This window comes from Polyodon spathula, chromosome 3 (assembly GCF_017654505.1).
Source record: "Polyodon spathula isolate WHYD16114869_AA chromosome 3, ASM1765450v1, whole genome shotgun sequence".
Taxonomy (NCBI): Eukaryota; Metazoa; Chordata; class Actinopteri; order Acipenseriformes; family Polyodontidae; genus Polyodon; species Polyodon spathula.
The window spans coordinates 59,723,279-59,746,146 of NC_054536.1; the positions used below are offsets into that span (position 1 = coordinate 59,723,279).

At 37.1% G+C, this 22,868-nt stretch overlaps 1 protein-coding gene across 1 annotated transcript in view; it reads right to left on the bottom strand.

Annotated features, from left to right (window-relative positions):
* si:dkey-122a22.2 overlaps nucleotides 1–22,868 on the bottom strand; it is a 30,873-nt gene that overhangs the window by 1,895 nt on the left and 6,110 nt on the right. The window contains exons 5-7 of the mRNA XM_041245622.1: nucleotides 21,621–21,721; nucleotides 15,748–15,864; nucleotides 14,224–14,298 (exon numbers count right to left, since the gene is read on the bottom strand). Of these exons, the coding sequence (XP_041101556.1) occupies nucleotides 14,224–14,298; nucleotides 15,748–15,864; nucleotides 21,621–21,721 (293 nt within the window). The remainder of the gene's footprint in view (nucleotides 1–14,223; nucleotides 14,299–15,747; nucleotides 15,865–21,620; nucleotides 21,722–22,868) is intronic.

The following is a 22,868-nucleotide window of genomic DNA, read 5'->3' on the forward strand; positions in this document are numbered from 1 at the left end:
GCCAAGACCAAACGTTTTGAAGAAACTGGCACTAATGAGGACCGAACAAGGTCAGGCAGGCCAAGGGTGCCCTCGGAATCAGAGAACAAGTTAATTCAGGTCACAAGTCTGCAAAACCGGCGATTAACTGCCCATGAAATACAAGCTCAGCTAAATGCTACTAGAAGTACAGATGTTTCAAAATCAACTGTTCAGAGGAGACTGCGTGAAGCTGGCCTAACGGGAAGAATTGCTGCAAAGAAACCATTGTTAAGAGTGCAGAATAAGAGAAAGACACTTGCCTGGGCCAAAAAACACAGAAACTGGACATTTGAGGAGTGGAAGTCGGTCTTATGGACCGAGGAGTCAAAATTTGAAATATTTGGGTCCAACCACAGAGTATTTGTAAGACACAGAGAGGGTGAGCGATTGAGTTATGCATGTGTGGTTCCCACTGTCAAGCATGGAGGGGCAGTGTCATGGTCTGCGGTTGCTTTGCTGGTGACAGAGTTGGTGATCTTTTCCAAGTCCATGGCAAGCTCAACCAGCATGGCTATCATAGCATACTTCAGAGGCATGCCATTCCATCAGGATTATGGCTAGTTGGGCGGTCCATCATTCTTCAGCAAGATAATGACCCGCAACACACCTCAAAGTTGTGCAAGAACTATCTGGCGAAGAAGGAAAGTGAAGGACAAGTCAATCTAATGACCTGGCCCGCCCAGTCTCCAGACCTCAATCCCATAGAACCTGTATGGGATGAACTGGACAGAAGTCTCAAAGCAAAGCTACCCACAAGTGCTCTATATCTCTGGGAATTGCTGCAGATGGAAAGACATGTCGAGTGATTTCCTGCTGAAACTTGTTAACCGAATGCCTTGTGTTTGTGAGCCTGTTATTAAAGGCAAAGGGTGGCTATTTTGAGGAATCCAAAATTGAGACAATTTTCTTGAACATTGCTTTGATACTCCTTATGTTTTGTATATTGTAACATGTGTTTTCATTTTCAAGTATTTACAGAAACGTATACAAAGTAAAACATTGTCAAGTATGAAAAAAACCTAGTTTCCAGCAAGTGTACTCAAACTTTTGACTGGTACTGTATATGTATATATATATATATATATATATATATATCTATATTCTATATATATATATCTAGTACATATATCACACAGCATATATGGGTGTGTGTCCTCTTTTTACATTGGCTTTTCTAACTCTCCTTAAACCAATTGATACCTGTTAAGCCATTTGTGTATCTCAATCATAACTGAGAACTGTTTTAATAGTAAAATTGGTTTTTTTTTTTTTTTTTTCTGTGAAACCACTAAATAGGCTTTTGAATCTTACTTTTTTCATTTAAATACTAAAGTGACTCCTCTTTATTAATTTAAATACAGTTACTTGTCATGACGATTGTAATACTGTGTCCAGCAAAACTCTGTTTTTCATTATAGCTTTCATAAAGATTAGTCGCTTATTAACATGTTGCAATCTCATTTGTATGTGAAAAATGAAGGCCTGGCCTATTTAAAAGCCCATTACGTTGTTTGACAGAAAAAAAAAAAAAAACTAAATTTAATCAAATCAAATAAAAGTACTACATTAAGCCCTATATATAAATAAATGTATAAAAACAGTGAAGCAATATGAAAAAATAATAGCATCAGTGGTACGATAATGGTCTGTTTTGATTAGAGAGCGAGCATTAATTGCATTATTACAGAAATGTTATGCAGCCTAATTATTCAAACAGTGATAAAATACAAATTGTTAATTTAGCCTCCTTACTCTACATAAGAGGCAGGAACTAGTTATGTTCACACCAAACTTACTTTATTCCAAGTACAGTATCATGTTAATTCAAAGAATCAATATTCTGTTTAAAAAATATAAATATTTAAAATTGCTGAAGTCTCAGTCCCAGAATAGCAAAAAAAAACCAAACAAAAAATAAATAAATAGATATCAACACAGCCTTCTGTAATCTGGCTCAACAAAAGCTAGATCCAACCTCAGTAGAAGCATACTGGTCATGTGACCAAAAACATGCTGGACAAAGAGGTGAATATCCAATGACAATGATGCCACTTCACAAAGGTAGGTGGTAAACAAAAAACACTGAGTAGCTGTTTCTCAATATTTGCTATGCACATTTTTGACAAAGTTTAACGACTAAGTAAAATTAAAAAAACTTTTGACACTTTACTAACATTTAAACTCTAAACTATTTACAAATCTAATATTTACATTTAAATTCATCAGTCCATTGATTGTGGATTATAGTTGATCAATAGTGAAGAGAGATTCATCAAAAATACGGTTAACTTCCAATTATTAGATTAAACACCGAAACCGATTTTGAATGATTCATAAACTGCACAATTTCGATCAATTATTATATTATAAAACTTCACGTCATCTTTATGGCCATGCATCATAAAAGTTACTTCGCATTCCAGCCACTTTCGATTCCAGCGGTTCACGTCAGGCAACCACCGAGGCCAAGGGAACCTCGAGACCCGCCCTCCAGTTAGAGCTCCCATAGTGCCTACAAAAGGGCGTCATGAACAACAACATACAGGGAGCACAGCGTAGTATTAAAATTATTTGTTCCAAACACTTTTCAGAGAAAGATGAGCGTGTGTTTAAATACTGTAAGTTCATAAATATGTATTTATAAGTGAACTACCCAAAGTTATTACATTGTTTTACTAGGACTTACACTTGTACGTTTCTGAGACGGTTTCTCATTTTAGTTTAGTCAGCGAGGCAGGTTAAGAAATTACGTTTTTTTTTTTATAAAAATGTTTCAAATTACTATTTCTTGTATTACATTTCATTTAATAGTTAGTAATTATTAAATTAAACATAATAAGAAAGAACAGCAACCTAAAAGAAAATATTATACAAATTATTGTAATTAATTACTAACAATTATTTTTATAATATTTTGTTTGTTGCCACTCTTTCTTGTATTATGTTATATTTAATGATGAATAAACTGCCAACCATGTATTATTATTATTATTATTATTATTATTATCTGTTATGCAGCATTATCAACCCTAGAGTGTTAAGGATTCAAGAGTGTTAAGATTTCAGGCTGTTGAGACCAAGAGAGTGCTTATCATGGCAGAAGCTGAGGGACAGTCTAGACAGGGAACTGAGGGTAGTAAGAGGAAATTACCCAGCATTGTAAGGGATTATTTTGATAAAACTGAGAAAGAATCAGCAGCATGCAAGACATGCAACAGTGAAATCAAACGTCTGTCAGGAAATACTACACATGCCATGAATCACCTAAGAGCAAAACATCCAAAATTGTTTAGAGATCTGGAAGAGAAATGAAAGATCAGGGAAGCAGAGAGCGCCTCATCCCTCAACCTCAAAACTCATCAGATCAGAAAAGGCTCAGCCTGATATTGGCAGTTTCATGACCAATGTAAATTTTTCAAAAGGTTCATCCAAAGTTGCAAAAAATAGCAGAGAAGACTGCCTCAAAGATTACACTTGATCTAAGGAGTTTCAACATTGCTGAAGGGGTTTCCGTCTCCTATTAGATGAACTTGAACCTCTCTACGATAATCCCTCACCGTACATCATTTTCAGCATCAATCACCCCCGATTTATTTGCAAATCAGCAGACACATGTTAAACAAACAATACACAATGACAGCCCTCCTGCCTTGGGAATGAACAGTGATATCTGGTCATCAAGAGCAAATGATTAATTTATTTCGCTCACAGTGCATTCTCCCACTGAAGATTTCAAAATGAAACATTATCTTCTGGATACACCTTATTTTCCTGAAGCACACACTGTTGAAAACATCCTGACAAAGTGGGACGGGGTACTAGACATGTTTGACATTGATCGCTCAAAGCCATAAAAATGCACAGAAAAAAAAAAAAAAAAAAAAAGCTGTTCAGTGTAAACGACAATGCACGCAATATTCAGGCTGCTCTGAAAAGTATTCAAAACGCAGTGCCTGCAATTCTCCGTTTTGGACACACACTGCAACTAGCATTTGATGCTGCTGTGAAAAATGTTCCAGAGCTCAGCAACAATCTGCAAAGCCATAAAAATGCACAGAATATCAGAACAAGCTGGACCACAAAAAGAATAATTTGGTCCAAGCCATGGATGTACACTGGAACTCAGAATATTATAAAGAAAAGCCTTGAAGGCAATCACAGGCCATGACTTGTTTCATTTGTTTCATTCCAATACTGAGAATAAATACAATTTAGGTACAGGGAGGAAGACCGAGACCATTTGAATAAGCAGCAACCTGTCTCATAAGGCAGCCACAAATGGCCAATGCCTCTCTGGGATGGGCATCTAACAGGGCAGGGGTCAAAAGAATTGGAATTGATTGATATCTGAGACAATTAAACTAATTGCTTTGATCAACTGCTTTAATTTGAGGCCAATTTAATTAACTAACACTGACTTCAATTGAAATAATTTGTTGCCACTGTGAGAAGCTCATTTTAACAGAATGCTGCTTATTGCAATTTTGATGAATGATGTGTTGGAATTGATTTTAAAAAGCAACTGGATGTGGAATTCAAAACCAGGAATTGACCAGATAATTCTGGATTCACTGCAGGAGGGGCAGACAGTATGTAGTCTTCTTCTGGCAGAGTCTACTCTTAATAGTATCAAACAAGCCAGTGACACTCAGCTGACCTTTTAAGGAAATTTGGAGCACTCATATTTAATAATATTCTTTTTTTTTTTTTTTTTTTTTTTTTTTTTCACCACTATCAACATACGCTGCTGCATATTCCGGATTTTTTTTTTTGTACCACACGCTCCTAACAAACCCATACCTCTGCACTTCGGCGCCTTTCCGGGATCCGGTACGGCCTCTCTCGCACTGTGACACCTGGTGGAGAGCTGCACACTGAAATCTAAGCAGTGATGCAATGTGAACAGATCCACAAGCGGGCTGCAGTACGGCCCCTGCTATTTAGAGACACAGTTTCGATTCAGATGAGGGAAGTAGCAGCATTACCTTGTCCCCTGGTGAAGGTGATCCGGAACGTGTGAAGCCGGTCTGGTGGTACCAAACGCACCTAACAAATACAAAACAAGCACAACACTACAATTTTAATTAGCACGAGAGCTAGCTTGCTTCACTACAGACAAGCTTTTGTGTTCCTCCCACCCCTCTCTCAGGGTCGAGAATGCCGCAGGAACAAATCGCCTCAGCATCGACTTTAAGGTCTGTTAAAACGTTCAACCAAACCGTCCGATTGTGGATGATAAACGTAACGTCCTGATGGGACGTATTTTTCAATCTTTGGTACTACCTGCTCAAACGTTTTAGACAGAAAATTTGTTCCGTGATCAGTGTTATCTCCTTGCTGGGATCCCTACAGTATCATATTTCCACGCCATTTCACGGTCTAAAAATAGGTACTTCAAGTATTTACCAAAAGCAAAAACAAAAGGGTGTTGTGTCACATGCAAAAAAATTTTTTCTAGTTATTATACAACAAATGTTACCCTATATAGTCCTGAAATCATTTAAATGCTTACCTGATCAAATGCCCAGCAGCGTGTATTGTAAAGAGTCGTAGCCCATTTATGGCCCCACACTAGGTCCTTGCTTGAGTACTACGGGTCCGGTATATTGAGAGGGGCTGAGGTAACCTCTGCCCTAGTCGGTCCAGGTACCTAATATCTCGGTGCACTGCTTCCCACTCCCTTCGACTGGCGTTTGGGACCATTACAGACTCTCCCACCAGACCCTAGCCATGTCTCAAAGACGCTCCCTCCAATTTCGAGGATGAATCTCTTGGTGAAATTTGTTTTTCAAGGACGGAACAGAGGGGCAAACATTTACGGATGAAAAAGAAACACATCACCAAACCGTTCCTTTGACACTTTTTCTGCCACCTTTACGTGTGTGTCTGAGACTGCCATTATTTGCATCAACTTTGAATTTTGGTGAGTCTCGGCCCAGGATAACTGGGTGTGGCAACCTTTCCGCCACCCCTACTACAAGGTGACGTTAAATCGGTCCTACCGATAAATATACTTTTAGGTTGGGGTATGCCGCAACAGGAGATGGCCACCTGAAAATCAACCAAAGCCAAGAGAGCTGTGGTAATCAAGGTCTCACACCCTGTCCAATTCAAAATCCCAAAACAACGTCTCAGACAGGGTCCCTAAAAACCATTTTCCCCAAGCTTACCAGTTCCAACGTAGAGACTCCAAGCAGCGGCTGCATGACCCTAGCCAAATGTACTGGCTGGCTTCTTGGACTGGACAGAGCAATCTTTAGCAGAAACATTTCCGATCTTTGATGCCGCTGGTGTCTTTCTTGTAGAAGACATTTTTAAGAAATCGTGCAGCTCTATGCAGTGTGTTCAATCATTACTGGAAGCAAACTAAACCGGCTGCCAGATCCCTGAGTAACAGATAGTGCGTCAATAAGGCAAACACTTGCCGCATTTATTTATTACTATTTCTTTTATTAAGGAGCTAAGAAATTATATATTTACACTGTTCGCATGAACGGAAACAAAATTACGGAAATCAGGAAAAAAAATCCAGCCTTAAATCATGAGCCTTTAGAAATGTAAACTATATAGTTTTACTTTTGCAGCATCCCTTCTACTCATCATAAAAAGCATTTTTTTTTTCTGAGCACTAAATTGGAGTCAGGATGTTGCGTTTAATTTTCAAAAGTGCTAGAAGCATTGGTAAATACAGTACTAAAAGTAGGATGACACAATGAACTCACTTTACTTAAAGCACATTTGCCATCTAAATACCTTTATAACACAGCAGTATTTGTTTTATCATATACAGCAATATCATATATTTCTCAAATAATGCTCTCTCATAAAATGTGCACTACATTTTCATTTTGTCCAGAAGAAACTCACTACTTTTCAACATCTCAGCTGAGCTACTGTCTATGTGTTTCTAAGTATATAGTAATCTACAAGTCTGCTATGCTGCTTCTAACTTTATAAACCATTAACCTACAGCCTTTGTATCTTTCCAAGTCCCCTATTAGTTCACAGGCTCATTTCTATTCCAAATATCTGTCACCTCAGGCGGGAAGCAAAGAGCTCTCGAATATCACCAATGGCATGGGCATGAAATCCTGGATGATGCATTAAAATGGATTTCAGGATCTGCATAAGATGATTTTATAAAACACAGAAATGAATTGGACTCTCAAATCTGAATTAACCATTGTACTTGAAATGTGGTAAACAAAACAAATACAAAATATGAAACGCTAACAAAAAAAAAAAAGGCATACCGGTACTAAAGTAATACAGTGGTACTGTACTACAATAGACCTTGCTCCCAATCAGTCTCTGCTCATTGGTGCAATAAATTAGGTCACTCAGATCACAAAACCAATGTTTTGATATAGTGGTAATTGGAAACATAAGCCCTTCGAACAAATAACGTATGTGGGCTGAATATTTATATATCAGTAGTCTCTGAGTATAGGAATGCCTCTTAAGATACCACTTCGCCTAAGAGAACACCTGTGTGGTGAAACAGATTCTTCCCATTGTAAATGCTTGTCTAAAGAAACTTTGCTTAAAATAACCTTGTGGCACTGCTACAGATTAGTCCACAACAGATACACTACTGTTTTGTAACCTGATTAATCATAATCATCATCAAACTTAAATTCAAATGGTTTATGCAATCTTTTCAAAAGTGACTTGTCATCGCAAGAGTGTCTTGAGGCACACCGATTGGTTTATTAAATATTTCCAGAACCACGGTCACATCATTGCATCATTTTGTATTCTGATTTCCACACATGCACCTAATCGTTACAAAACTGCAATTATATTAAAATAATAACGTCATGGGGAGAGGAATGGAGCAAAATGTATGTGTATAATGTATTCAAACAATTAGATTTTGTGTGTGCAATTAATCGACTAACTGACAGTCACACACACAGTCAAAAGTTTGAGTACACTTGCTGGAAACTAGGTTTTTTTCATAATTGACAATGTTTTACGTCGTATACATTTCTGTAAATACTTGAAAATGAAAACACATGTTACAATATACAAAACATAAGGAGTATCAAAGCAATGTTCAAGAAAATTGAAAATTGACTCTAAATCTTGGATTCCTCAAAATAGCCACCACTTGCCTTAACGTAATTATTAACTCCTTAAGGGGCCTGCAGTAATGTGGGGGAGTTCAGTTCAAAAGGGGCCTGCAGTAATGTGGTGGAGATCAGTTCAAAAGGGGCCTGCAGTAAGTGGGGGAGTTCAGTTCAAAAGGGGACTGCAGTAATGACTCTTATTGACTCTTCTGTCCAGTTTGTCACATACAAGTTCTATGGGATTGAGGTCTGGAGACTGGGCAGGTCAGGTCATTAGATTGACTTGTTCTTCACTTTCCTTCTTCGCCAGATAGTTCTTGCACAACTTTGAGGTGTGTTGCGGGTCATTATCTTGCTGAAGAATGAAGGACCGCCCAACTAGCCATAATCCTGATGGAATGGCATGCCTCTGAAGTATGCTATGATAGCCATGCTGGTTGAGCTTGCCATGAACTTGGTAAAGATCACCAAAGCAACCCCAGGCCATGACACTGCCCCTCCATGCTTGACAGAGGGAATCACACATGCAGAACTCATGCGCTCACCCTCTCTGCGTCTTACAAATACTAGGAGGTGGGACCCAAATATTTCACATTTTGACTCTGCGGTCCATAAGACCGACTTCCACTCCTCAAATGTCCAGTTTCTGTGTTTTTTGGCCCAGGCAAGCCTCTTCCTCTTTGCAGCAATTCTTCCAGTTAGGCCAGCTTCACGCAATCTCCTCTGAACAATTGATGTTGAAACATCTGTACTTCTAGTAGCATTTTCTGAGCTTGTATTTCAGGGGCAGTTAATCGCCGGTTTCGCAGACTTGTGACTCGAATGAACTTGTTCTCCGATTCTGAAGTCACCCTTGGCCTGCCTGACCTTGTTCGGTCCTCATGAGTGCCAGTTTCTTCAAATCGTTTGATGGTCTTGGCCACAGCAGTTACAGACACTTGCAAAGTTCTTGCGGTTTGTCTTAAAGATTGACCTTCATTTCTTAAAGTAATTACAGACTTTTTAGTTTAGTCTTTTTTCTTTGCTTAACCGAGCGTAGTTTGCCATTTTCTGCTCCCTTACATTCAGGAATGACAAACTTGTGCCTATGCTACCTATATTTATAGTAATCATGGACCCTCACCTGTTAACAATAATTGGTGACAAAAGGTTAATCAGGTAACATGCTAGTTAACTCAGAGAACATCCAACAAAGACACTTTTATACTTAGGCCAGTGTTCTAACACTGTGTTATACACATTTCAAACGTTTAACTGATTTGGGCTTCAGACTGAAATCCCTTTGCTTTGGGTGACCATTTCATTGAAATTGAAGATTTACATTTTCATTTAAAAATTAAATCTTTGAATGCAACTCACTTATGATTATCAGCTTATATAAGTACACGTATCATATAATGAGATATTAAGTGTTTATAGACAAGTTTATACAGTTTAAAGCATAGATAATCATGAAAAACCTGGTTTCAAGCAGGTGTACTCAAACTTTTGACTGGTACTACTGTACATATAATTATATATATATATATATATATATAGATATATATATATATTATATATATATATATATATATATAGAATAAGACCTGACCCGCCGACCTGAATAATTTGTACCTTTTGAACAATTGGAACTCAAAGTTAGTTCAGCGTGCATAGTAAATAAAAGATGGACTACCTGTTACTTAATGAGGTAATTTTTGCACAATAAAAGCCTTTCAATGGTTTAAAAAAACAACAACAAAAAAAAAAAAGATATCTGAAAACTAATTTTTTTTTGTTTAAGTTATGTTAAAAAACCAATTAATAAAATCCATTTAGAATTTTTTTTCTGTTTAAATCTAAAAATACGTTTGCCCACCCTGCAGTAGTAGTAGGTTTTTCAGTTTGTCTAACAGTACTCCTCTCTACTACCTTTACAGCATCAGTAGCATCTCGGAGGTGCTCCTATTATCTACTGGGAAGTTTTGACTTCCCCATTCTTCAATTGACATGTTATTAAAAAGGTTGAAATGTACCGGTTCTCTAAAATTACATTTTGTTACAAATAAACAGATGGAGTGATATTATTTGATTTTGTTTTTGTGTTAGCAGACTTCATCTATCCCATGTAATACGGCTGAATGATAACTTTAGGCAAGAAAAATAGTTAATAATTTAATAAACACATTAATTTAGAAATATACAAGGGTGAGCCACCTTTGTCTGTTAAAGCACATTTTGTTGCAGCCTTTTGAAATGGAAAGAAAAACTGTAAAATCTAACAATTAGAACAAAATGGATTAAAGTACACTGAAGTAGGCTGTTACTATCAACTGTATTGACACTGTGGGTCACCACTATCTTGCCCTGAACCCTTCAATTTTAAGCAAAAGAATTTCAAGTGGATTGGGATATGTCTAAACAAGATTTGTTTCAAACATTTGCTGTACTATGGAAATCACATCACATTAAATGTTCATGGTCTACTCACTGAAAATCACTAAAACATTCAAATATAAACAAAGGTTGATGTCATGTTGGTTGCCAGTATCTACAGAGTATAATTCCCTTATATGCCACTGGGTGGCAGTCAAGTACTGCACTCAATTCAGATAATCTGCATGAACAAGAGTAAATATTGCCACTAAAATAGGAAGTTCACAATACAAGTGTCTGCTGTGTTCAAAAATTTTATCCATTACCATTTTCTGAAGGACATTCTGACATCAAATTTAAAAAATAAATAAAAAAAATGTAATGTTAATAAAACTCATGTCATTTGCCAAAAAGCAGGACCCTGGTTTCTCAAGGCATTTTTTTTTAGCATGTGAAAAAAGTTTGCATATTTGATATTTAAATGTGTTTTTATATTTACTTATTAACTAGACTAGTGTTCACTAGAGTCTCCTTTCAGGAAGGACCGGGTCAAAAATGATGTTTGTCTCAAAGATGGATAGACTATAAACAACGTAATAAACACTCACTATGAATTGCATGCACAGAGCCTTTTTTCATACACTGCAAAATGTCCAAGTGCTGAGGAATGCTCCTGGATTATGTTCAGGTTTGACTGACGGATCTCTCCTTTCGTTTAGCCTGCTGATTAAAAGGTAGGGCATCTCCGGGCACAAGCACAAATCTATAATGTGACCGTTAGAAATTCTATCCAATAATGAGCGGTATTTGTACAGTAGCTGACAATCCTTTACTCTATCACAAAATGTTATATATATATATATATATATATTATATATATATATATTATAGATATATATATATATATATCTGCGCTTATTGCGCAGTTTCCACAGAGGTGTCTGACCAATAAGGTAACAAAATGTGTAATACAAGGTATTGTCTCTGTTAACAGAGACTACCAAGTGCGGTTGGTCGGCCCTGACAAACTTGGTCGCACACTGTGTGTGACACTAAAAGATCCACAGTACTCATGAGTCTTCAGGTAATTTCAAGTAATGTTTTACAAAATTCAAAAAGCATTAAAAAAAAAAAAAAAAAATTCTATATATTATATATATAATATATATATATATATAATAATTATGCTGCACACACGTGTGTGCAAAAAACTGCTGCACACACGTCCACAACGTCTTTCGACTACAAGAGTGGCACCAACAAAAAATGGCACCAACGTTTGGTGTTTCTTTCATTTGTTTGGTGTGCAAGGTAACCAAACATGCTATCTTCAGGTGTGAAAAAGTTATTGCCCCCCCTAGTTAACTCAACCCAATTAAAGGGATAATTAGGGTCAGCTGTTTAAATACTTTGGTTAACAAATCAGGCCTGATTTGGGCCAGCCCTGCCCAATATAAATCTGACTAACTTTGGCCCTTACTGTAAATACAGTATAATTGTAAATCTCGAAAAACTATTCACTTCTAAACCTTTTGTAGTCATCTTTGTATTACTTTAGTATAAATACATGTTAATTTTGATTCATATGTTGTTTTTTTCTGACTATGTGAATGAAAAGACACACATTTGCCCGTTTTCCCATTGGAAATAGTGATATTTTGAAATATCACTGTCTTGGTCACAAAAGCAAAGTTTGTGGGGAATAATAGCCATTTTTTATACTTTTGAGGCATAAGCAATTAGGAAATAACACTTACTACCCAGGAACAAAAATTGTGTTACATTGTGTTATTATTATTATTATTAACTTACCCATTGTCTCCCAAAGCCATCTATCACCAATGCCACTAAAGAGATCTGTGCTGTCACAATTCACCCAAACGTCATGTGTACTCTCAGGGTATCAAATGGAAGCATCTAAAAACTGACATTTTGGCATTCCAGATCACATGAACATTAATGGCATGAAAACCTTTCCTGCGTACGTAGAGGTGCTCATTCTCAGCAGGGGACATCATTTGTATCTGACTTCCATCTACGGCTCGAAGTAGCCTACTTTCGGCAAACCACATAGTTTAAAGAAGTCAGTCACTACCCTCTTCACGTCGGGTTATCCAGGAAAGCGTATGAAATCACCAACGTGGTTAGTCAAAGCTGTGGAAACTTTGAATACGCATCTAGAAACAGTGGCCTTGCTTATACCATGACAGTCGGCTAATACTTCCTGAAAACTACCGCTTTCATACAGAACAGTTAGACTTGCAATGACATGTGTACACCGTTTAAAAGTAAAAAAACCACATGTTTTAAACAATTTTTTTTTTTTTTTTTTTAATAGTGTCGTGACAGATTTCACTGTATTTTATTTCTAATTTCTTGATCTAATAAATCACACAAATTAATTCTCTGTATACGCATCAAAAGGGTTTGCACGATCCCTAAACACTCTCTCTTCTTACTCCTCTGCCATATCGACGACGAGCTAGTAGTAGTATGATAGCTGTGATATCTACTAAAACAATCTGCAATGAAAATTACGACTTGCGGTTGACATGGCACTCGCAAGTTTCAGGGGAAAACCTGTGACGTCGCAGCCCTGTGAAAGTTTTATGAAACAAATTGCAACCTGTGAGAGGTCTGCTACAGCGACTCCTCGCAAATCGCTTTTATGAAACGGACAGGAATATAACGAGCAAACCTCTGTTTATTAACAAAGCACTGAACTTGCCACACAGCTTTTTTTCTGTGTACATAACTTAGTAAGTTAACAACAGTACCTATTTATTCTGAGCGATCATGTAACGTGGATCCAGAACACAGAAGCCTTAGCTGAAAGCAAATATAGTGCGATTTGATTCGCTGCTGGCTGCTCCGAAAAACAAGCTAAATGTAACACTGAATTTCATAGCTGGCTGTGATGTAATGCTTTGTCGTTGACCACTGGGGTGCCAGACCATGTGATAAGCGCTTTTTTCAAATGATTGTATGTTTGAAAACAATGGAAAGAGGCAGAGAGAACAGGCTGAAAGGGAACTAAAAACAAACATTCTTTAGATAAACAAAATCTTCAATGCTGGAAAAATCGACTTGTCCTTCTTAAAAATCTACTTGCCCCCTCTCCGTCGCACAAAACACACACAATAAAATAGAATATAACTTGTACGATTCCGGTTTTAATTTAACCATGAACACAATCAATCAATTAGTGACTAACAGGGGTGGATCTAGCCTGGTAGCTTGATTGGTTCACTTCAAGATACACAAAAGGTTCCCTGTGACCTCACCTCACCTCACCTAACCAACTGTGTAACATAAGTGTATTCCTTTCAGTGTACTAAGTACAACTAGCATAATACCACCTGTACAATTAGTTTGGATATGAAATCTGGGGCCTGATCCCTGCTAGTTATGTAGATCAAAAGTCTTAAAGTCAATTCTGAATTTCACTGGAAACCAATGAAGGAATGCCAATATGTGTGAAATGTGTTGATAGGAACGATATTTGGTGAGGACAGTCTGCAGTACTCTGAACCACCTGCAATCCATCAGATGAAAGACCAGCAAATGCGACATTGCAGCATTTTAGTCTAGAAAAGACAAACATTTGACAAAGTCTCTCAGGATAGGTTAGAGAAAGAAATAATGATATGTTTTAAATGTCTACTAAAGTTAATGCAGAGATTTCTTTGACATGCTTAAGCAAGTACACTTTTAACCCAGAGCTTCTTAAATCGAAGCTGCATTCAAGTTCCTGACTTCATCTGCAATAACTTACCAGTACTGCTGCCATACGTCCTCCAAAAAAATGTCTTCAGGGATTGGATCAATGAGGACAAGCTCCGAAACCTCCCTGTGGACAGTAATGAGAGTGAGATGTATGATGCAGCCCACCTGTCTGTGAAGGTAATATATTGGGCCTCGTGGCAGTGGAGCGGTATTTTTTTTATCCCTGCCAGATCAGTCATCTATTTACCACCACTTAATTTACTTTAACTACAGAGCTGCAAAACTGACAAAACCTTAAATCTAACGGACAGGAAGGAAGGCAAGGCCAGCACGTTGACCTGTTATAATGTATACATTTCTAATCAGATGTTATTTACTTTGCCAAGTCCAAATGCAAAGTTTATTTTTGATAAATGACTAATATAATAACTTTACACTCAGCCCACACAAAGTAAGTGTCATCAGCTGAAAATACTCGCCAGACAGATGATTTGACAGAGCCAACTGCATATGCAAGCAAAACTGACAGCTAAACAGACAGTCACTACCTTTAATTGGTGTTTATGGTTTTCATTAAACTATTACAACTAGAAAATATTTATTGTTCTTTTCAAAATCTTTCCAGAGTGTGGCTTTCTTTTTTTGTTGAAATTGGATCAGGACACTAAATATTTTCCTATTAGTATGCCTGATTGGATGGTTTGGCCTAAAAGAGAGGCAAGATCCTGTTAAATCAAAATGTAAAAGACTACCAATTATTTTTTAAATGTAAAAAACTGTCTTTAGTAAGTACAGACAAGTAGTTTTGAGCTACATATTGGCTTTAATATTCCTTTAAAACAGCAGGAATCAGTCTCTTACCAATGTCTCTGCAAAAAGACTAAACCACAGTGCAGACACTGACTGGCCAAAAAACGACAGGCACAGCAAAGGGAATAAGAAGTCTAAAGTCGTGCCAGTTGTAAATTATTTTGGCCCACACCACTTCCAGCAGCCTGAACTGTTAGCATGAGGCATAGAGGGTTCAATAAATTCATAATGTTTCTGCCATATCCAAACCTTCACATCTGTTCATAACAGCGTGAATGGAGAGTCATTGGACTATACGACCCTCATCAACTGGTCAATAATCAAATCTACAACAATGCTGTGTAATTGCTAGGCACTGTTCTTGTGGATATGGCACGGTCCGGTCTACTGTTGAATGTTTCTGTCATGTGTGTAACTGTTCCATACCTAGGCCTTCCAACAATGCGCCCTATTCGTCAATGATCATTTTGCAAAATGATCATCAATGACCATGTTTTTCTCTGTTTTTTATATTCCAGGTAGAGTCTAGGAGACTATCATACCCCATTGTGAAGACAAGGATATCCTTATTCTTACCCAAGTTATTCAATGAAAGATTTTCACTACTACAACAACTGTTTACATATATCTGATTGATCACATTTGAGTATAGTTGAACTATTTAGAAACTGGCCATGTCTTATATCATTAAATTCTAGAAAACAATCATATCGTTCAAAATAAATAAAACAGAAATAAAGACCAAAAACATATGGCTACTTACGTGTCATGGATGTGACTATAAAACCTGCCGTTGAGGGCCCCCAGCTCAGAGCCCACCAGAATGAAGGGTTTTGGAAGTTTGGCTTCCTTGATAAGTCGATGAAGGTCATCAACCATTCTGCAAAACCATAAGTAAATAGCAAGATCAAAATATTGCACTTCTACAATTCTGTTAAAACTTGATTATCCAAATCCATTTTTATACAAATCTGAACACTCAGGATAACCAGCTCTCTGTCTCTAATAATATCATTACATTACTGTGTATAACACTCTTTAAAAAGGTACGTCCAGCAGCCCCAAATATGATAGTTTGACTGTACCTTCATTTGATGGTGAGCGGTGAGCTACATTAAACACTCTGTAGAATCCCATATTTGTTTAAGGGTTACAGAAACTCAAACTGGCTATAGGGCACATCCTGCCCTCCACACGGAGCGCCTTTACCGATCTGCCACTCAGGAGCCCCCTGCTTTGTTAGTTTTAAGGTGTGCAACTTATTTTAGGCTACAAAAGTAGTAATGCTCTGAAAATGTCGTCCCCTAAGCAGTGGTTTTCAACCCTGACCCTCAAATACTTTCAACAGTCCCTTAACCAGGAACCAAACATTTATTTTAAAATGCATTGTGCCGAGGTCAATGCTGAAGACATTTTTTAAAGGAAACAAAATGGTTGAAACTGAAACCTAGACCATTTTAAGACATCAAAGTTTCACATTACAAAAATTCGTAGATACATGATTTCAGGATATATTATTTCAGGATAAGCACATACACAGAAAAAGACTTTTACACTGCAACTAACAACGTATAAAAACTTGAGAAATACCAAAAGACAATTTACCAGTAAAACTAACATTCACTATGAAAAGACATCAACGAGCCCCAAGGCCCCTGGTTTAGCAAAACAATTGTCTGAAAAAGAATTATGCACAGGGTGGATATATTGCTTTGTCTTTCTACTGTCCACCATTTGTTGTATCAGGGCCCCTCAATACAAATAAATCAAAATTGTGCACCGGCACAATTAAGAGGTTTCACTGCAGCAGGAAAGGCACTCATCAAAATGCCAACTTGCCAGGTTACTGAACTCAGGGAATTGATTGCTTCCATCAAACCAGAAGCTGCCTGCTATCTGGGCCCAAAGCCAAGTCTGACCAGCCTAATATAACATTTTATACATCTACCGTCTTGTAGATGGAGTGTCAGGATTTAAAACAAACCAATACATTATTAATGTCAGAGATGAAAGATTACAACAGAATTACAAGTGGTACTGAAAATGGAACAGGAAAACTGAAGTAGAGAACAACTGTTCGGTATCAAAGTTAAATTAGAAATTTGTTACAGTGGAAACTTTGAGACAGCCTTTGACTGTTACAGTAAGGAAAATAGTGAGGAATACGATAAGTACAGTTCTTATCTTCCATGCACAATCCACAGTGGGCCGAGCCATGAATTAATACAAACAATTCTCACAGACCCTTTTAGTTTCTGAAAAAAAGATTGTCTGTTACCCCTGTAGTAACCATTTAAACAGAAGTCATTTTTGCAGTGCAAGTGAGTGAAGCACACTGGATTAAATGTTTTGCAAAGCTTTCTGTGCTGCCATCCAAGATTAGGGATGTACTGTTTAACTTTAAAACCCCATCCTAATCTTTTCCACTTAGCCATCTTATGCCAAATGTAAGCGTTAGACAAAATAGGAGAAAAAAAAAAAAAAAAAAAAAACACCACAATTGTCACTGTGTTTTTCTAACACTTAGTCTACATTAAGTGTCACACTCAGGAGCATGTTCTTCTGAACAACTTACACACCACCACAGTATGCAATGTGTAGTACTTTACTTCAAACCTCTAACTCCTCAATAATAACAGGTTGCCAATTGCTTTGCCCAATATGCCTCCCCCTTTCTTAATTGTCCATTTTCATAATAAAATAATAAAAAGGTGTCATTAATACTTTGTCTCTGTGATCAGACCCTTGCTTGCACCAACAATCTCTAGGTGGCACAGTAGGTTAACCCATGAGCCTTGAGCCAGAATAAAGCATACAGGCCATTGCAGAAAACAAAAACAAAAAAACAACACACACATAACTGCTGCAGATGCTGCATAGATCTTTGCACAGCCTATTCAGCACATCTTATTTTTGGCATAACAGAGTAGCTTCATGGATCTCAAGCTGCATGGAACTTACTGAACATGACTGAGATTGACAATTCCTTCTTACTATATCTGGAGAGAAAAAAAGCAGCACATGACAGTGTGTGTGTGGAGGGATCCTACCATGCTGTGAATACAAATTAGAGCCATCGGTGTCATAAAATAGACTGCACATATAAAATGCAAGCATATGTACTGTACATGTAAAATGCAAGTATCTTCAGTATGCCCACGAGTCAGGCAAAAAAGTCTCCATCTGACCCGAGTCATTGTCTTCATGATAAAATCAATAACAAACTCATTTAAATTTTCAATACATGCAGCCCCTCTCTAACACACACAGTCATCTTGTCATTTTGCACATAAACAGGTTCCTGCCATGGTTGTTAAGACCACTGCAAAGGAAATAGAAAACACCTTTTTGTGATCATAACGTCACAAGCAGCAGGGAGAACCGGAATCAGAATGTGCAGGCAGGAAACAAAGAGATTTCTGATCACTGATCACAGAAAATCCTGAGGAAAACAGAGATTTTTAAATTTTGTCACAGACACGAAAAAAAAAAACAACAACAACATGGAGAGTACGCTAAAAGTACCTGCGGTGGTGGAGTTCCCTTTAATAATTATACAATCGACAGAGAGAGAAACAAGCAGGCTGCATCCTGCCAGCAGTGCAAAGCAACAATATGAATAAACTGCATTCAAAACATAGCACCAGAAATTGGGTCACAAATTTATACCGGCAGGTTTTCTGTTTTTTTCAACAGCTAATTTGAGAATCTGAATTATTTGTAAACTCTGCAACGGCAGTATTTTTTCATCGATATTCGATATTTAAAAAAATAACAATGCCAGGGAAAATTAAACAACACGGCAGAAAAAGCTCCGATTAGGAGTTATTTTTCAGGTTTTGTTAGCACACAAAAGGTAATGAATGCATCTAAAACATTTCTAATAATAATATTTTGCCTAGTGAAAGCTTGAGAAGTAAATAATTTGTGAAGTATTTGGTGCTCACTATCTATTTAATGTAAATATGTATGGTTGTATGTATTTTACCTATCTATTTATAGACACTATCTCTTAAGGGAGTTGGTGCTTTGTAGCTATTTTTAAATTTCCCTTTAAATCCAATTCTGAATAAAACATTGTTTACAGTACACTTTCTGAGTACACAGTATATTAACGTATAAGATGTGACAGGAGAGAAAGTTTCAAAGATTAATTTGCTTAAATTGTATTATGTTTTATTATGCCATTAGGACTCCAACAGACACCTTTTTATTATGTTTTGTGCTTTTGTGAAACAGTATCTGTTACTTAAAAATGTCTAGTTGACATTTAACGTAGAGAGACACTCCATAGCTCAGCTTACACTAAGAGGAGAAATATGTAGAACAGATTCTATGTTACCTGAGAATCATATAACATTTTGCCTCAGTATCTTCATTTTTCTATTTGTTAAAACCTTGAAGTAATATCTCAACATGAAATTATAAGCCATCAAATTTCCCTTTCATTTGGTTAATGTGTCCAAAACAAAACTATAAGGGGGAGTGTCAGTGTTGAGAAGTGAGAAAATATTAGATATGTTCTTTGTTTTGTGGTATCATTCATTACTAAACACCCAACCTAATTGAGCACAGGGAAATGGGTCTTTATACAGTGGCAAAATGTGCTTATAGATTAAGGAATCAAATCAAGATATCCTGAACTGTCAGAATTAATGACTCAAAAATGACTTGAGACAGATTGGTGACTCGACTTGAGCAGTTTAGTGACTCGATTCGACCCGAGCGTGTCAAGGATGACCTGTGGAGTGAGACGACAGCACTTTAGCACTGCATCCTCCGGCATCCCAAACAAAGTGACCCTGGGATTGAATATGCAGGGTCTTCTTCATCTTGCCCTTCTCCACCGAACGTGTTCCTGCCTCACCTCAACAAGAGCCAAGTGTCGCTGCATCAGGAAGTGAACCAGAGCAGCCACCCTGAAGCCAATGACAGGTCTCTGCAGGTGTATGCTTTTATACAGCTCTTTGTTACTCGCTTCTAAAATGGTTTGCACTTTGTATAACAGGTGTAAAGTTTTTTGGAGGGTCAGCAATTGCCAGCAACTGCAAGGCAAAATCCTCACATCACATTATAATGTTTGCGCCCGCTTAGTATCCAGATCTCGCCCAATTGCATGCTCTTTTCTTGCATTTCAATATAATTTTAATGGATTAATGATGGCAAAGTGTAAATTTGATAGCGGGTGCAGAATGCCTGGTGAACAACGTTCTCTACATACGTCGTATTTTTAGAGGCCGATAAAACTCAGACTTCACAGCTGCTAAATATGATTTACGGCAGCATTATAGGGGTTTTGTACCCGCAAATCACTTTGCGCGTATCCTTACATCACCCCCTTAATCTGGATTCAGTATTTATTTTGCACCCATTTTGTAAAATGGAAAAATAAAAAAAATCTTTTTCAAGCCTTCGCTTCACTACCAGATTTAAAATTTCAATAAACTGCTTTGAATCTGGATTTGATCATTTTATTGATGCTTTCTTCCTAACTGAGAAAATCAAAGAGTCAAGAAAGAAAGACATAGATATTTGCGAGGCATTTTTGTTTATATTTGGCTCTACAAAAAATGTAGGCCCGCTTTTTGCTTAGCTATAAAGCAGACAGTATTTTAAATAGACCTGCATTTTAATTTGTGATTGTGTAGAGCACATTCCTTTAATCTCATTCAGATATATTCAAACCCAGTGAAAAGTTGGAGGAAATATTTTGGTTCTTGGAGAATTTGTCTACTGGAAAAGATCGAATTGAGACCTTTTTTATTATTGTTATTTAGTAGTTGGCAATTGTTTTTATCATGTTGTCCCCAATTTGGAATATCCAATTATTTTTAAGCTCAGCTCACCGCTACCACCCCTGCGCTGATTTGGGAGAGCGAAGACAAACACACACTGTCCTCCAAAGCGTGTGCCGTCATCGGACCACTTCTTTTCACACTGCAGACGTCAAAGCTACAGCGTTGGAGGACAACGCAGCTCTGGGTTAGGGTTAGCCTATAGGGGTTGCTGGTGCGCGGTAAGCCTGGCTAACATAAGCCCCCCCCCCCCGGCAGTGAAATAACCTGGACTCGAACCAACGACGTCCAGGCTATAGGGCGTATCCTGCACCTTTACCAGATGTGCCACTTGGCAACCCCTGAATTGAGACATTTTAACTTAATTTCCAAATGTTGTCCTTGGGAGATGCAGGTAAGCTATTTAACAAGTAATTATACATGTATTTCTACACTATAAAACTATCTAGAACACCTAATGAGATGATATACAAGATACAGGAGAAAACGTATGTTATTTGGAAGTCACATAATCACACTAAAAAACATTTTATTAAAATTGATTTAAACCAATTAAATCTGAGGGATAGCTTTCAATTACAGCATAAAAAAAAGGAAAATGATAGTTAGAAATAGTCAGGTTTTTTTTCTAAAACAGTCTCTCAATCCACAATCTATAATAGCAAAGATATGCAACCCTCTTAAAACCTCTTACTAATAAGCCAGTTACACTTAATGCTAATTACAACAAAAAAACCAGCTGCAGCAGACACGAATGTTAAATTGTGGTTTGTAAAACCATTCCATATCTCAAGTAGTCTTTATGCATATTCCTCACAGTATAATATTTAAATGGTTTAACCTTCCAGTGGTTGACTCTCTCCAAACCCTTTCCACTCCTGTTGTCTCATTCTGCAATGTCCGCTTACTGAACCCAAGACCAACCCTGTCATATGTACAAACCTAAAAACAGAAAATAAAAGAAAGGATTTTTGTTTAATTTTATTATTTTATAAATAGTGCTGTCAATTACAGGAAACATACACAGCGTACTCTTTTTCAAGACCATCCCCAAACCCCCTCAAAAAAAGCACACATTACATCAGAAGCAGCAGGCCCTAGATTTTCAAAATAAAATTACTCGCCACAGTGAAAGTGAAATGGTTTACTGTGTCCTATTTTGTGCACAAGCACATAGGCATTGCATAATTTGAGCATCAGTTTGATCATCTTTCTTCTACAGCTCGAAGAAAACAAATCTGTAATTTGGTTGGATTACACCATGTAACAATTATTATTTTTTTGTGTCTTTTCGTTCACATAAAGTCAGAAAAAAAACAACATATGAATCCAAATTAACATGTATTTATACTAAAGTAATACAAAAATGACTACAAAATACAGTATAATTGTAAATCTCGAAAAACTACTCACTTCTAAATCTTTTGTAGTCATTTTTGTATTACTTTAGTATAAATACATGTTAATTTGGATTCATATGTTGTTTTTTTCTGACTTTATGTGAACGAAAAGACACACATTTGCCCTTTTTTCATTGGAAATAGTGATATTTTGAAATATCACTGTCCTGGTCACAAAAGCAAAGTTTGTGGGGAATAATAGCCATTTTCTATACTTTTGAGGCATAAGCAATTAGGAAATAACACTTACTACCCAGGAACAAAAATTGTGTTACATAGTGTTATGGATTTCCAAAGTGTTACTTTTTTTTTTTTTAAATAAAATAAATTCCGTTCTTATATTACTCTCTGTGCGTGGAAAGCAGGTACCAGCTAGCATTACATCTATAATTCATAGGCTTTCATCGACAGAGGCAATTTTAAGGTACGTTATATTTTACTACTTTCATAGGGGGATAGTCCCCCAACATACCCCAACACAAATACTTTTGGGCCACGACAAATACATATGGGGGACATAGACGGGTTCCCCCTGAGAATCACTTTGCTTCACCCAAAGCAATTTATGCCCCAAAATACCCGTTACTTATTCAATTTGTGTTACTTTTGCAAGATGTGAATAAGAAGCTGGAATGTGAATAAGAAGCTAGCCGAATAAAGAGGTCAACTTCAGCATTGTCAAAACCACT